Source organism: Drosophila virilis, chromosome 2, assembly GCF_030788295.1.
Source record: "Drosophila virilis strain 15010-1051.87 chromosome 2, Dvir_AGI_RSII-ME, whole genome shotgun sequence".
Classification (NCBI taxonomy): Eukaryota; Metazoa; Arthropoda; class Insecta; order Diptera; family Drosophilidae; genus Drosophila; species Drosophila virilis.
The window spans coordinates 10351699-10365333 of record NC_091544.1 but is presented as its reverse complement, the minus strand read 5'-3'; the positions used below and the strand labels follow the sequence as shown (position 1 = coordinate 10365333).

General features: G+C 42.7%; 6 protein-coding genes across 9 annotated transcripts in view; 3 read left to right on the top strand and 3 right to left on the bottom strand.

Annotated features, from left to right (window-relative positions):
- Positions 1–780: 780 nt before the first annotated feature.
- beta4GalT7 (beta-1,4-galactosyltransferase 7) lies at positions 781–1991 on the top strand. Its single transcript, XM_002054211.4, has 3 exons — positions 781–1008; positions 1064–1643; positions 1705–1991. The coding sequence occupies exons 1-3, from the start codon at positions 906–908 to the stop codon at positions 1952–1954; spliced, it is 933 nt and encodes a 310-aa protein (XP_002054247.2). The 5' UTR covers positions 781–905; the 3' UTR covers positions 1955–1991.
- Positions 1976–2522, bottom strand: EMC6 (ER membrane protein complex subunit 6). The gene is made up of 2 exons (XM_002054212.3): positions 2308–2522; positions 1976–2243 (listed from the first exon to the last, which is right to left on the bottom strand). The coding sequence occupies exons 1-2, from the start codon at positions 2438–2440 to the stop codon at positions 2035–2037; spliced, it is 342 nt and encodes a 113-aa protein (XP_002054248.1). The 5' UTR covers positions 2441–2522; the 3' UTR covers positions 1976–2034.
- Positions 2523–2589: 67 nt separating this feature from the next.
- Positions 2590–6866, top strand: Hr96 (Nuclear hormone receptor HR96). Its single transcript, XM_002054213.4, has 5 exons — positions 2590–3597; positions 3664–4664; positions 5286–5495; positions 5557–5769; positions 5836–6866. Exons 1-5 carry the CDS (start codon positions 2904–2906, stop codon positions 6034–6036), a joined length of 2319 nt encoding a protein of 772 aa, XP_002054249.1. The 5' UTR covers positions 2590–2903; the 3' UTR covers positions 6037–6866.
- Positions 6489–10842, bottom strand: Smg6 (Smg6 nonsense mediated mRNA decay factor). Of its 3 annotated transcripts, none has more exons than XM_015171483.3 (11): positions 10711–10842; positions 10142–10374; positions 9616–10004; positions 9107–9553; positions 8668–9038; positions 8468–8610; positions 8275–8410; positions 8126–8221; positions 7249–8070; positions 7047–7183; positions 6489–6986 (listed from the first exon to the last, which is right to left on the bottom strand). In XM_015171483.3, exons 2-11 carry the CDS (start codon positions 10302–10304, stop codon positions 6844–6846), a joined length of 2847 nt encoding a protein of 948 aa, XP_015026969.1. In that variant the 5' UTR covers positions 10305–10374; positions 10711–10842; the 3' UTR covers positions 6489–6843. The 3 variants fall into 3 exon arrangements, with proteins under 3 accessions (XP_015026969.1, XP_015026970.1, XP_070063046.1); XM_015171484.3 differs by lacking the exon at positions 10711–10842 and adding an exon at positions 10510–10592; XM_070206945.1 differs by lacking the exon at positions 10711–10842 and having other exon boundaries at positions 10142–10424.
- A 21-nt stretch (positions 10843–10863) lies between these two features.
- Positions 10864–12066, top strand: LOC6631148 (WD repeat-containing protein 91). The gene is made up of 3 exons (XM_002054215.4): positions 10864–11107; positions 11175–11315; positions 11372–12066. The coding sequence occupies exons 1-3, from the start codon at positions 10864–10866 to the stop codon at positions 11935–11937; spliced, it is 951 nt and encodes a 316-aa protein (XP_002054251.1). The 3' UTR covers positions 11938–12066.
- An 87-nt stretch (positions 12067–12153) lies between these two features.
- The window catches only part of gukh (NHS actin remodeling regulator GUK-holder), a 43093-nt gene continuing 41611 nt past the window's right edge, over positions 12154–13635 (bottom strand). The window contains exon 6 of one of the 2 annotated variants that reach the window (XM_002054216.4): positions 12154–13634. In XM_002054216.4, the coding sequence (XP_002054252.1) occupies positions 12532–13634 (1103 nt within the window). In that variant the 3' untranslated portion in view covers positions 12154–12531. The remainder of the gene's footprint in view (position 13635) is intronic. The other variant, XM_015171482.3, reaches the window with a different exon arrangement.

Below are 13635 nucleotides of genomic sequence, written 5' to 3'. Positions count from 1 at the left end.
CAACGGAAACTAAACAAGCAATCGAATCAACTGTAGGCTATTGCTATTGCTCGACTGATTGAAAAGTGCACAAAAACAGTAAATATTGAAGTAGTCAATAATTTTGTACATTTTTTTTTTTAAGATATCAGCATACCGATTTGGTATTAACACAAACCCTGTAACAACAATATACATACATACATATATCAGAAATTTCAGTCGCTTGAGCTTTAGAGGTAAGCTGAAAATTCGAAGCGTTATTAAAACACAATAAATTTGAACAACAATTAGATTTATATAATCTCTAAATATAGTTACAGTTTTTAAGTATTTAACTATAAAAATAAATAAATAAATTTTAATGTAGAACTTATTTATTTTATATGTCTTTTAAGAACAGCTCTTGTGTTTCCGTAATTATCGTAATTTATATGCAAGCTTTCTTTGTAATCTTTTAAATAAATACAACGCTTTTTATTGAAATGTACATCTGGAAAGTTATATTTGCTCGCCTAAAATGATGGAGCACATAGAGAAGCAATTGAATCAAAGTTATTTTGCTATCTTTGACAATTTGTTGCCCTACAATAGAATAGAGATTCTTATGATACTTTTGTTGTTCCTAGACGCCACGCCTGGTGTCAACATACAATATGAAGGAACTGGATTTTAAGCAAACATCAAGAAAGCTTTTAATAACGGCTGTTTCAAATTTTGAACATTTTTGTGTTCACTACAAGTAAATATCGATAGCTTTTGTCGAGTAACCATTCTTGTTATCGAAATGAGTGCATCCACCAAAGGCAGCCGAAAACAGCTGAACAATAAAATTCAGGCACCTAAACAAGAGCCAACATTTGTCTTTTATATGGCGTGACATAGTTAAGACACATAACTAAACATTTAGAATTAGAATAGCATAAATGAAAATGGTCAACATATCAACAATAAACTGGCTATTTGTGTGTGGCCTGTCCTTCTGTCTAGGCGGCATTGCAGTGCTCAGTTTCATGCCGCTCAGCTCAGGTAAAAGTATAAATATTTAATGTCCAAGTACAAATTCGCATATGTTTATTTTTAGACTGTATATGCCCGCTGAAGAACCCATTGAGTAGGGTTAATGCCGAGGAGCTAACACAAACGAAAACATTTACTAAATCGGCACATAAAATGGCAGTTTTGGTGCCATTTCGAGACCGATTCGAAGAGTTGCTTCAATTCGTGCCGCATCTGACGCAGTTTTTGCGTCGACAGGGTGTCGAGCATCATATATTTGTGCTTAATCAAGTGGACAGATACCGATTCAATCGCGCCTCTCTAATCAATGTTGGATTCCATTTCACCAGCGAAGTCTACGACTATATTGCCATGCATGACGTGGATTTGCTACCACTTAACAAGGATTTATTATACGAGTATCCCAGCAGCCTGGGACCGCTGCACATTGCTGGTCCAAAGTTGCATCCAAAGTACCACTACGACAACTTTGTCGGCGGCATTCTGTTAGTACGTCGTGAGCACTTCAAACAGATGAACGGCATGTCAAACCAATACTGGGGATGGGGATTAGAGGACGACGAATTTTTTGTACGCATCAGGGATGCTGGTTTACAGGTCACACGCCCCCAAAACATTAAGACTGGCATCAACGATACTTTCAGGTAGTATTACAAGTAGTGTTGTATCTGAAATTCAGCTCTAGCAAAGATTTGCCTCTTACAGCCATATACACAATCGCCACCATCGTAAACGCGACACACAAAAGTGCTTCAATCAAAAGGAGATGACACGCAAAAGGGACCACAGTACGGGATTGAACAACGTTAACTACAAGATACTCAAAGTACATGACCTGTTGATCGATGGCGTAAACGTAACGATTCTTAATATATTGCTTGATTGTGATGCAAATAAAACGCCTTGGTGCGATTGTTCGGGAACGGCAGCAGCTGCTTCCGTCGTACAAACCTAGTTATAAATTGAAAACAACGAGTTTTCCGAACCTTAAACTATGTTTATTTGTCTATTTGCATGGAGGAAATGCACTTTATGTTAGTAAACATGAACCATGCCATACAAGAATGTCCAAAAGAGCACGTAGGTGCAAAGGCCGCCCATGAATTGATTCGTCAATAGGTTTTTCCGGTTAATGAAATACTTGCGCCATTGGGTGCCCGACTTCATTAATACCAGAATCCACAGCACGAAAACGGACAAAAAGTAAAATAAGAAGCCAAGTGTTCCACTCAGTCCCAAGATACCTAGAAGCAAATTGTAGATTACCAAAAGGCCAATTGTAAATGAATGATGAATTAATCAAATTACCAGCAGCGCAGCCTGAAATTGCGGCCATTGAGGTGCGACAATACTCGACCGCAGATATGTTATTACGAATGGCGCCCTCACTGTAAGCGACAATTTCGCCGGTTTTGGTAAGTTTTGTTTTAACACGATTCATTCTATTTAATTTTTTTTCAGCACACCAAAATTACAATTATTTGCTGGTGTTTCTGGCAGTCACAGGTAACGGGAGGAATATTGCCAGTCACATTTATTGCGCACATCACAGCTGGGATATATCGATAGTTGTGTGTCAACGTAATGGGAGAATGGCTCTTTCACAAACACCGTGCGAGCACAACACAGAAGAGGGCCCCATTAATTAAAATATGTGGTGATAACGAAACTTGCTGATTTATACGTGTTGAATTCGCGGGGCAAACGGTGCAATAAAACAGGACGTTTAAAGAGGAAAATGCTGGAAGATCACGTTCAACCATAAGTGCTACAAGAAAATTAATTAAAAAAGCAGAGCAATTTTTCGCGGCCAGTCCACAACAAAGCAGCAATTAAAAAATCAATCACAATTCTAATTGAAAGCTGGGGAGACAGTGGCAGAGGCAGAGGTAGGGCTAGGCAATATGTCACCCCCTAAGAACTGTGCTGTGTGCGGCGACAAGGCGCTTGGGTATAATTTCAATGCTGTTACTTGCGAAAGCTGCAAGGCGTTCTTTAGACGCAATGCGCTGGCTAAAAAGCAGTTCACCTGCCCATTTAATCAGAACTGCGAGATTACCGTGGTCACCCGCCGTTTCTGCCAGAAGTGCCGTCTGAAAAAGTGCCTGGACATTGGCATGAAAAGCGAGAACATTATGTCCGAGGAGGACAAGTTAATCAAGCGTCGAAAGATAGAAAACAATCGCGCCAAGCGTCGCATGATGGAGCATGGCGGATCCGATGCGGACGCAGATGCGGATGACAGCAAAGTAGCTGGTGCTGTCGCCGATAGCAGCTGTAATTTGGACATGTATGGTGGCTCGCAAGATTCCCAAAGCTGTGGTTCACCTGACAGTGGCGCCAATGCCAATGGTATTCCCATGGGACCCACTAGCTCAACCACAAACAAACCACCGACTGACCGGCTGGCGGAAACTAACCCGCTATTAATGACTGCCGATAAATTAGTTGATGAGATAGTAGCTGATCCAGATCGCGCATGCCAAGCTATCAATAGGCTTATGCGTACCCAAAAGGAAGCTATCTCAGTTATGGCGAAAATAATTGAATCACAAAAAGATGCCTTAAAGCTTGTGTCACACTTAATCGACTATCCAGGTGAATATATATTTAAACTCTAAATACATCATCTTTGTAAAGTATTAATGCTCTAACTATTTACAGGTGACGCACTCAAAATCATAAGCAAAATTATGAACTCGCCCTTCAACGCTTTAACAGTATTCACCAAGTTTATGAGCTCACCGACGGATGGCCTTGAGATCATTTCTAAGATTGTTGATTCGCCCAAAGATGTGGTCGAGTTTATGCAGAATCTGATGAGGTCCCCGGAGAATGCCATTGACATAATGAACAAATTTATGAACACACCTGCTGAGGCTCTTAAAATGCTAAACCGCATCTTCAATGGCACAAACACGACAACAGAAACTGGTCGGAAGCCAATACAGGTTGAGGCCAACGATTCTGAGGAGCCAGAGTTGGGCCATTTCCAACAATGCGAAAAACCGTCTCAAAATGTCCGCGTTGATACTGTTATTCAAACAATGCTGCACGGCAGTCCATCAGGGAGCAGCATAAGCAGCATAAACACAGGAGAAACTGTAGTCACCTCGCCATTAAGCAGCATTGCCAGCCCAGCCAGTAATAATATTCCCATTGACTTGCACTATCAGTCACCCAGTACGAACCATATGCCGGACGAGCTGCCCAGCACATCGGGTAGCCATCCTTTGCCTTATATAGTCAATTCGCCAGATTTCGATGTGAAAAGCTTAAATCAGCCCGGCTATGATGAGTTCAGCGTGGATGGGAGCGTCAGCATCAATTCGATAGAGTCTGTGCTCTCAGAAGTGATACGTCTCGAGTATCAGGCATTCAACAGTTTACAGACGCCTGCTTCTCGCATTAAAGATGAAATGTATCATGATGCTGGCATGCCGTCGTCCTATATGGGCCAGTCGTACGGTGGCTGCAAGGCATCCAGACAGCATCATCTACAGCAACAGCAGCCCATTTGCGCACCCTCGAGCGTATTTATGGAGCGCGACCTGAACGAGGCTGAGCAAATGAAGCTGCGCGAACTGCGACTCGCCAGCGAGGCCCTCTACGATCCAGTTGATGAAGATCTCAGTGCCTTGATGATGAACGACGAGCGCATTAAGGTGACCGCCTATTTTTTTAATTTCAGTAAAATCCAAATTTACACTCACACCTGCACGGTCGCTTATCTAATCGGGCACACTCAATCGCGATAGACAGTTAGCACCTGGCGAATGAGTCAGTGCATCTCACAGTTTCTGTGTGCCTAGCACGCCTACACTGTTCAATGTAAACAAAAAGCATAAAATAATGTCGCAATGGAAATGCACACACCTGTTGCTGAGCCAGGCCAGACATACACGGATATTAGCAACACGCACCACAATCGTCTGAACCATCACCGTTGATATCTTTATCAGTCTTACGTTAACAACATTACGGTACTATCACCAGCCATAGCAGGCGCACATAAATAACCCCCCAGCAGTTGGAGCGTCAAAACAAATTTCTTGTTTTGTGTGGCAGCTTTTATGGCCATTGTATTGACTGTTTACCACTGCTGTTCCGTTTCGATTAGCACATTTTGTGCTGCTAATTAGGAAAAATGATACATTTCGAAAAATGTGGAGCCCACAGGTGTACAGCGAACTGATAAGCGACGGCCCTTATTATTAAATCATATTTTGAAGACAAACTCGAATAGTGTGATAATGAATGTTATCAATTTCCTTTACAACCCACAGCCCGACGATGCGAGACAAAGTCCAAAGCTGCTACAACTCATCAATTTGACGGCGGTGGCTATAAAGCGTCTTATTAAGATGGCCAAGAAGATCAGTGCATTCCGTGACATGTGCCAAGAGGATCAGGTGGCATTGCTCAAAGGTGGCTGCACCGAAATGATGATAATGCGTTCAGTGATTATTTATGACAACGATCGATGTGCCTGGAAGGTTAGTGACATATGCATTATATATATATTTATAAGTGTGTACCGTACAAATCATCTTGCAGGTGCCGCATACCAAAGAGAATATGGCCAATATACGCACCGATCTATTAAAGTTTGCCAAAGGGAATGTCTATGAAGAGCATCAAAAGTTCATAACCACCTTTGATGAGAAGTGGCGCATGGATGAAAACATTATTCTTATAATGTGTGCCATTGTGCTTTTTACACCGGCGCGGGCGCGTTTAATTCACAAGGACGCCATTAGGCTGGACCAAGTAAACAGATACATAATAATACCTTAACACGAGCCTTTTGATAATCGCAAGTCCATTGTCTTTTAGAATTCCTATTATTATCTTCTGCGAAGATATCTGGAGAGCGTGTATCCAGGCTGTGAAGCAAAGAATGCGTTTATTCGATTGATACAAAAGATTTCAGATGTGGAGCGTCTGAATAAATTCATGATCAATGTTTACCTAAATGTGAATCCTTCCCAGGTGGAACCTTTATTGCGCGAAATATTTGATTTGAAAAATCACTGAGACAAATTTGGAATTGGGCATCAAATGCCATATAGGATAATCGCTGTGCCGCTGTTGTTGTTGTTGTTTCTATAGTCTATCAGCTGCAATTTGTTTTTGTTTTTCGCTTTTAAAGTTAGATTTAAATCAAATGTGATTGTTAGATTTGCATATAACACGTAGTTTTTATATTTCTACATCAAAGAGAGTATATTTTAGGTACAAAATGCAAAGCAAAATATAAACAAATGTACACATTTTAGTTTTCAATAAACTATATTTAAAGCCACAAAACTACCTGAATGCATGGAAAAAACAAAACGAGATTTCAAGCAGATGCAAGTCAGCTTCATGGAGTTTCTAAAATATGTTTCAAAACGACTGCTGTCAATAATTAACAAATACTTCTATAAATTGGAATTTGATTGGCAAAAGGCAAAAGCCCCAACTTGAGCCGATATATTAACAACAAATTTAATTATACAACCCTTCAATTTTTATTTTATTGTTTTAACGCAAATCACAAATGTATGTAAAAATTTGGAAAGCAAATGTTGATATGTCTGTTGGCCAAATATTTCAAGCCGAATCGATTTGGCAAAAGCCTCACGCGAACAAAACCAGCACATAACTATGCTCCAACTTCAAGCGCAGAGCCACGTCCCATGTTTACGTGTGCTACGGCTGTTGGCCGCAACATACATAGTCAAATATGTCTAATGATGGTAATATTGAAAGTACAAGCTCGCTCTTCACAGCATGCATGCGCAGGTGGATGAACCTGATACAATTGTCAGCACGGTATCGCAATTCCTTCAATGTTGGCGCTCAGGTTGATTCACGACAGTCCTTGGCCCATTGCAAAAACTCATCCAAGGCGCTAACTGCCAGATTGCGCGCCAGTGCCTTTACGCGCAGATTCCGATCGGTGGTGATGAGCACCAGTTCCGTTTGAATAAAGCACTTGCCATCTATAAGAATATATTTAATCTAATTAATATCTAATTAGTCTATAAAAGAAAGCGTTATACCTCTGCATTGCTCAGAGCTGGCGTTCTTGGAAACAGCAACAGCCGTTGCCAGAATCTTGTCATCGTTGGAGGCGTACTCCTCCTCAACGAGTGCAAATAACGAAGCATTAATAACTGAGCCTTTCGTTGTAGCACATCTAAAAGAAAACAGTAAAGCATTTATAAAATGAATTGCAACATAATTCGGTAAGCGTTTCCATACTTAACATTATTTTTGGCCGATCTGATGAATTCCAGCGATTTTTTGGCACGCGATGATACTTCATCGAAATGATGAATGCGTTGCGTCTGCTTAGAGCTGCGATACGAATCCAACTTGACCCCCTTAGATAGTCCGTCAAGCTCTTTTACCACCGTCAGCGGTATGATAATAGTATAGCGCTTAAATTCCATAGATAGTTTTTCAATATCCTCCAGACAATCGATAAAGCAGTTGGTGTCGGGCAAAAGGTAACGCGGACGCACCTCAATGTACAATTTGGAGTCAACTAATTTCAGAATTTCCTCCAACTTGCTACTGCAAATCTGTTTGACTTTGGCTTTTGCCTCGAGTTGTTTCTTCAATTTGCACAGTTGCGACACATCCGCATTGGCGCTTGTCGAGCACTGTGCGTCCACTTCTTCTAGACTTGGCTCAGATGTGCAACTCTCAGCAGACGCAGATACAACGCAGCTTTCCACATTAAAGTCATTAAGTGCCACTTGCATAGCGGTATTTAAATCCTCGATTGTAAAGCTCGCATTTAGCGGCAGCTGCAATGCTTCCTGATGCTGTATGTAAATCTCCTGGAATAGCAATATTTGTCGAATGCGTTCCACAAACTGCACACGCTCGGAACTACGATGGCAGCATTCTCTGCTGACCACATCACGACCCAATGGCTCAAAACCGCTAAGCACAACGTCCTCATCCAACGCGACATTGGTGAATCTAATGTCTGTATCTGTATCCAGTTTGTTGTATATGATTTCAAGGTGATCAAAAAGTATTTGCAGCTCCGCCCAGCAGTCAATGAATGAGTGGCTATAAAATGAAAGTCAAGTATTAAAAAAAAATGCTAATAGATTTCAAAACTTACTCTTCCGTGCGCACAGGCTCCCAAAGGTTCACATTGATAGTCAGCCAATGTGTATAGATCTTCACAAACTGCAAATAAGTGTTGATGCGTGTTAATCTGTAAAGAAACAACGTTTAATACTAGGTCATAACTCCATTACTTTCACATACTCTTCATCTGTGAAGCATTGCAGATCGGCAGACTCCTCCGTGAGGCTGGCAAGTAGTTCGTTAGACCTGCTCAGCATTAGACCAAACAATGCATTGGCAAAGTTGAAGCTATGATAACGCATTTCACGACGATTAGCTAAAAGAATATTCAACGTTTTAATTAGTCTGCTGATGAAGAGTTATCTGCGTTTACCTTTTAGCTTGTTATGCTCCAAGACAAATACATTTAGTGCCACCATTTTCAAAAGTTTGGTGCGCGACACGAGATTGTCATACTTGAGAGCCGCACCGAGTTGAACTTGGAGCTTTCCCAGCTGCTGGTACATACACTCAATGCTGTAGATGACAAAATGAAATGAAATCGACGTTGGATTAAGACATTTTCATGCTTACTCAGTGGCTGTAAAAAGTTTGCCCACTAGATACAGGTACAGCGATACGACGCGTGGTAGCAAATCCTCTGCTGACATCTCATCGTAGCGATTTACTTCGGTTATAGTTGGCCTATTCTTCGCCTTGGCTTTGACATCGGTTCGATGTAAACGCCTTATGCCATCTGGATAAATCCAAACTTCCCTGCGCATTTGCTTTGACTTTTTGGGCTTGCTAGCTGCACAATGCATGGGAGATTGCTTCATTTCGGTTTCCTCATATTTGCGGCGGATTTCATCAAACAAATCAAGTAGACTCTCCTTGGCCGATTGTATAGCATTGGATGTTAACAGGCTGCGCATATAATAATACACAGCATCGAAGCGTTTGTGCTGTGAAAGAGGTATACGACAATGTGGTCAGTAAATTAAAACGCACAACTATAGAATCAATTGCTTACACTATAAATAGCAATAATGGCCAATTGGTTGTACGGCGCTCCATTGCCAGGCACAAGCTCCTGAGCCCGCTGGTAGTATTTGCAGGCCTCTGTAAAGTCCGTTAATTGCAAGTGGTTCGCACGATAGCGTGACAAGTCGCCCAAGCAGATGAGCAAACGTTGAGCGACCACCTTGACTGCGCTTTCACAGCGTGCAGAGATATACTTGGCCATGAGCTTGTCAAAGAGCGCTCGGTAAAACTTTATAGACTGCTCGATAAGCAGTAGCATGTGCCTTTGGGCCACATTCGTTTGCTGTCGCTTTAAATACTCCCGCACATTGTAAAAGAGAAGCTTCCAAAAAAATGCGTCCACTTTGTGTTCACACACGAATTTCAACTGTTCCAGCAATAAACAGCAAAACGCCTCTTGTAGCTGTCCATGCAAGCTGCAAAAGTTCTTCCAGTTCTACAAGCAATATAATTAGCACATATTGAATCATCGATTTATTAATATCTGCAAATACTTACGATAAGAATTAAATTTCGTTGCTGCAACACCATTAGTTGATCGTACAATTGCACAATAATCTTGACGTTTGCCATATTTAGTAGCTGTTCAAACCACGCCGGATGGTCGGTGGTTAGACGTACGCGTGACAGTGGCGACAACGGGGTTTGTTCATGCATCCGTGCCGAACGCGTACGGTTGCGTCTACGTGTTCTATGCACAGTTCGCACGCTGTCAGCGCTGGATGCAGCTGTTGTTATTGCTGGACTGGCATTTACCCGCAGTATGCCAGGTATGCCCACTTCGGTTGACCTGTTCTCCAAGCTGCTGCACCCGCTGGTATCCAAAACGGGTGCGGATATTCCTGTCGTATTTCCAGCATTTTCCTTCGGCTTGCTCAGAATTTTGACTGAAAAGATATTCACGCGCGCGCAAAAACACACAGTTATACACACACAATATACATATATATATATATATTTATATAGAGAGAGAAACCACTGTTAATTGTTGCGCGCTTAAGTGTGACTCATGTATCTATATTACCTGGCCTTGTACTGGCTGGTGGCGTAGGTTCCGTATTTTCAGCATCCTCTGCTGCGTGGCTGTTGTTACTACAGCTTGCAGCGAACTTGTTCTGTAGCCGTTTCGGTAGAGTCCCAATGATTAGCGATATATCATTTTGATCTTTTGTTCCCTTTCGACTCATATTTCGAATGTTGCTTTTCCAGCTGCATTTATTCCGTTTTGATGCGTTGAACGTGATTCCCCTTTGTTTTCTATAATCAAAATGTTACTATCACAAGTATTACGCAGAAATATCTACACAAATGTCTGTGTGACCAGTTTACAGATAAAAATAATAAATACTATTTCAGCTATCGATAGTTTTGCAGCCTGAAAAAATACGATACCAAGTTGAAGTTGAACACCAGGACATAACATTATTCCTTTTGCTTAAGAAAATTTGGATGACTGTTATTTGTTCTATACAAAAACTATGCTACCTAAGTTTTGCTGAAATCACACAATGAAAAATTATAAAAACAGTGTGACCATTTGACAACATTAAAAAATACTTGACGGCGAAGTCCACATTCAGATTATCTTTTTACCTTGCACTTTTATAACACAGTTAATTTGGAACCACAAAGCGAATTGAGTAACAAAAACAATTACAAAATTATAGTTATTTGTTTTATAAATAATAAAAAAAACACTTATAATTACTGAGCGCTGCTTTGATTTATCGTAACTAAGCGCAAAAAATGGCTCAGGTTGCTTATTTAGACAGCATGCTGCGTGAGTATTTAGTGTATCGGGGATATTCGAACACCCTGAAAGCTCTCGATTTGGAGCAGCGCAACGAAAAGGATCAACATTTTCGTGCGGAGCGATTAATAGAGCATTTCAATGCCGCTGTACAAGCGTCGGACCTGAAGGCGCTGCGTAGTCTATGGCTGCATTTGGACAACAACCTGTTCAGCAAGCTGGATCACACATATGCCGTTGGTAAGCTACAAGCTACACATTGCCTACTCCTGTTCCATTTCAAATTATGTTTTGACCTGCATTACAGCCGTCAAGAAACTGGAAAATAGCCTGCTCAAATACTATCTGGTGACAGCGTACAGCAATAATAAATCGGACAAGATATCCGAATTCTTTAACATATTGGCCAGCGAGCTGCATCAGCAGAGCGAGTGGAAGGACTGGTTCTGTAAGATGAGCATCCATTTGGCTTCAGTCACATTGTCATTTTGAACTATTTTACAGTCTTTTCGTTCTGCAAGAACGCCGAGGAGTCACCCACATTTGCACTCTTCTTTACCAAGCAGTGGCAGGACACTTTGCTGCTGTCGTTGCGCAACTTTCTGACCACGGTCTACCAGTGCCTGCCACAGCCATCGTTTGTGCGCGCCGAGCAGGAGGCTGCGCACATGCAGCGGCTGCAGGATGATAATACACGTCTTCGTGCACGCCTACTGCAACTGCAGCAGGAGCAACAGCAGCAGCTGGCCAGCGCATCTAGCTCACAGAATCTAAGCGGTGGTGACGGCGGCGGTACTCGACGACGCAGCTCGTATCGGCAGCAACAGAGCCTTAGCGACATCCTGCCCTTCGACATCAGTCCTCCGGGTCACATAGTCGATGACTTTTGTATTATTGCCTCCGAGGCGAGCATTGTGGGTCAAGCCAGTGAAGTGCAGGCACGCGGACTTAAATTACTCATACGCAACATTGGCTCCGGCAGCTCGCCAGTGATGTCCCGCAAGGATAATGGCGGCGACAAGTCTTCGTCCAAACACAGATCCGGCAGCGTGGGCCGTAGTTGGATTTAGTTTTAAATTAATTAATATATATATATATGTATAAATTAGTATATGTTTTCTTCGGTTGATATTTTATTTATTTGCGCTTCATCCTAATCGAATAGACATACAAAATAAAGAGCAAATGCATGTAAGGTATTATTTAATTGCAATAAATAACGTAAAATTACAAATAAATATTTGACGATTCGTGTATAAAATATTTCGGTCTATACAAGCAGCACAATTTAAAAAATACAATTTACTGTATAATGGATATTTTTTGTATATAGCAATCAATTAGTTTATATGTCTAGAACTGTATAAGTATATGTAAATTTTGCATAAAGTAGCATCGATTTTGACTCGGAACATAGATGCGTTCCATTCTATATAAGATAAGTAAATGCGTTTTATCAGCGTCCTTTCCGGAGTTTGGGGAAGTGTGCGAAGCGCCAAATGCAATTGCTTTTCTCGGATTACGTTTCCTTATGGAATATGTATATGTATATGTATCTATGTATTTATGTGTGTATGCATATGTATATGGTTACGGCCATCCCCTGCCTCTCCGGCCAACAGCGACGAGTTTGACCCGCATTTGTTGCCTCTCCCTCTGTTTCCTTACAGCGCCGTCTCGAATGCTGGCAGTGACGTTGGCGCACTCACATATTTATTGCCATCCGCACTAATTGCTGCAACTGGGGTGCTGCCACTCCGGCCAAAGCTGGGCTTCAGCTCGCCGCGCATAAAGTTGTTCTCATCGGTCTGCAGAAAGAAATTACGCTTTAAATCGAAACTGGAGACGGCCACAGAACTGGGACTGGTGCTACTAGCTACAGTACACGCCGCCGTTTCATCCGCCTCGGAGCCGGCGCGCGAGCCACCGCTATTATTGGAGTGATCCTCATCGCTGTTGGCCTCCGGTATTGTGGTGGTCATGATGTCCGTGCGTGGCACAACGGAGGCAACTGCGGTATTGGGGCCGCGTATCTTAGGCGCAAAAGTCTTTGAGGGTGAACCGAATTGGCCCTGACGCAGCATTCTGCGATTGGCAAAGGTCTTTGGCGAGCCGCTCAGGTCGAGCAGCTTTAAGCTGGAGTTCAACGTTGGCTTGGACGCACCAGGCGTCGCAGTGGCCAGCTTTTGGCTTGACGCAGTCGGATTACTCGCCGGCGCGGTCGATTTCTTGAGCAGCTCCACGGCGGACACTTTGCGCTGCACGGGACTCGTCTTAGCGGACTTGGCTAGCAACAGTTTCTTAAAGTCCATCAGCGTCGTCTTGCTCTGACCAATGCGATCCGCGCATGTGTTCAGTCGTTCCGGTGAGTTGTCGTTCCAATTGCGCGCCGGCTGCTTCATGGGCGGCATATTCTCCGAGACGCTTGTCTCCGACCGCGTGGGGGTTGAGGTCAGAAAGTTGCCGCTGCCAATCCTTGGCACAATGGGCGATATATTGCTGCGGCCATCAGCTGCAGCGGCAGCATTGGAAGCGGATGCATTGGCAGCAGCGGCACGCGCCACACGCTCAGCACGTCGTATGGGCGTGGCATACAGATCATCCCGGCATGTTACATTGCCGCTGGACAACGGCTTCGGCTGGCTTCGCCGGTTCTGCAGTGTCCAATAAACGGGCGCATTGCGCTGAAAGGGCGTGGCATCCGTGGCCTGTGTATTCAACGGTGCTGGCTGCACTTGCTCATAGATATTAGAGAAACGTTGATACCC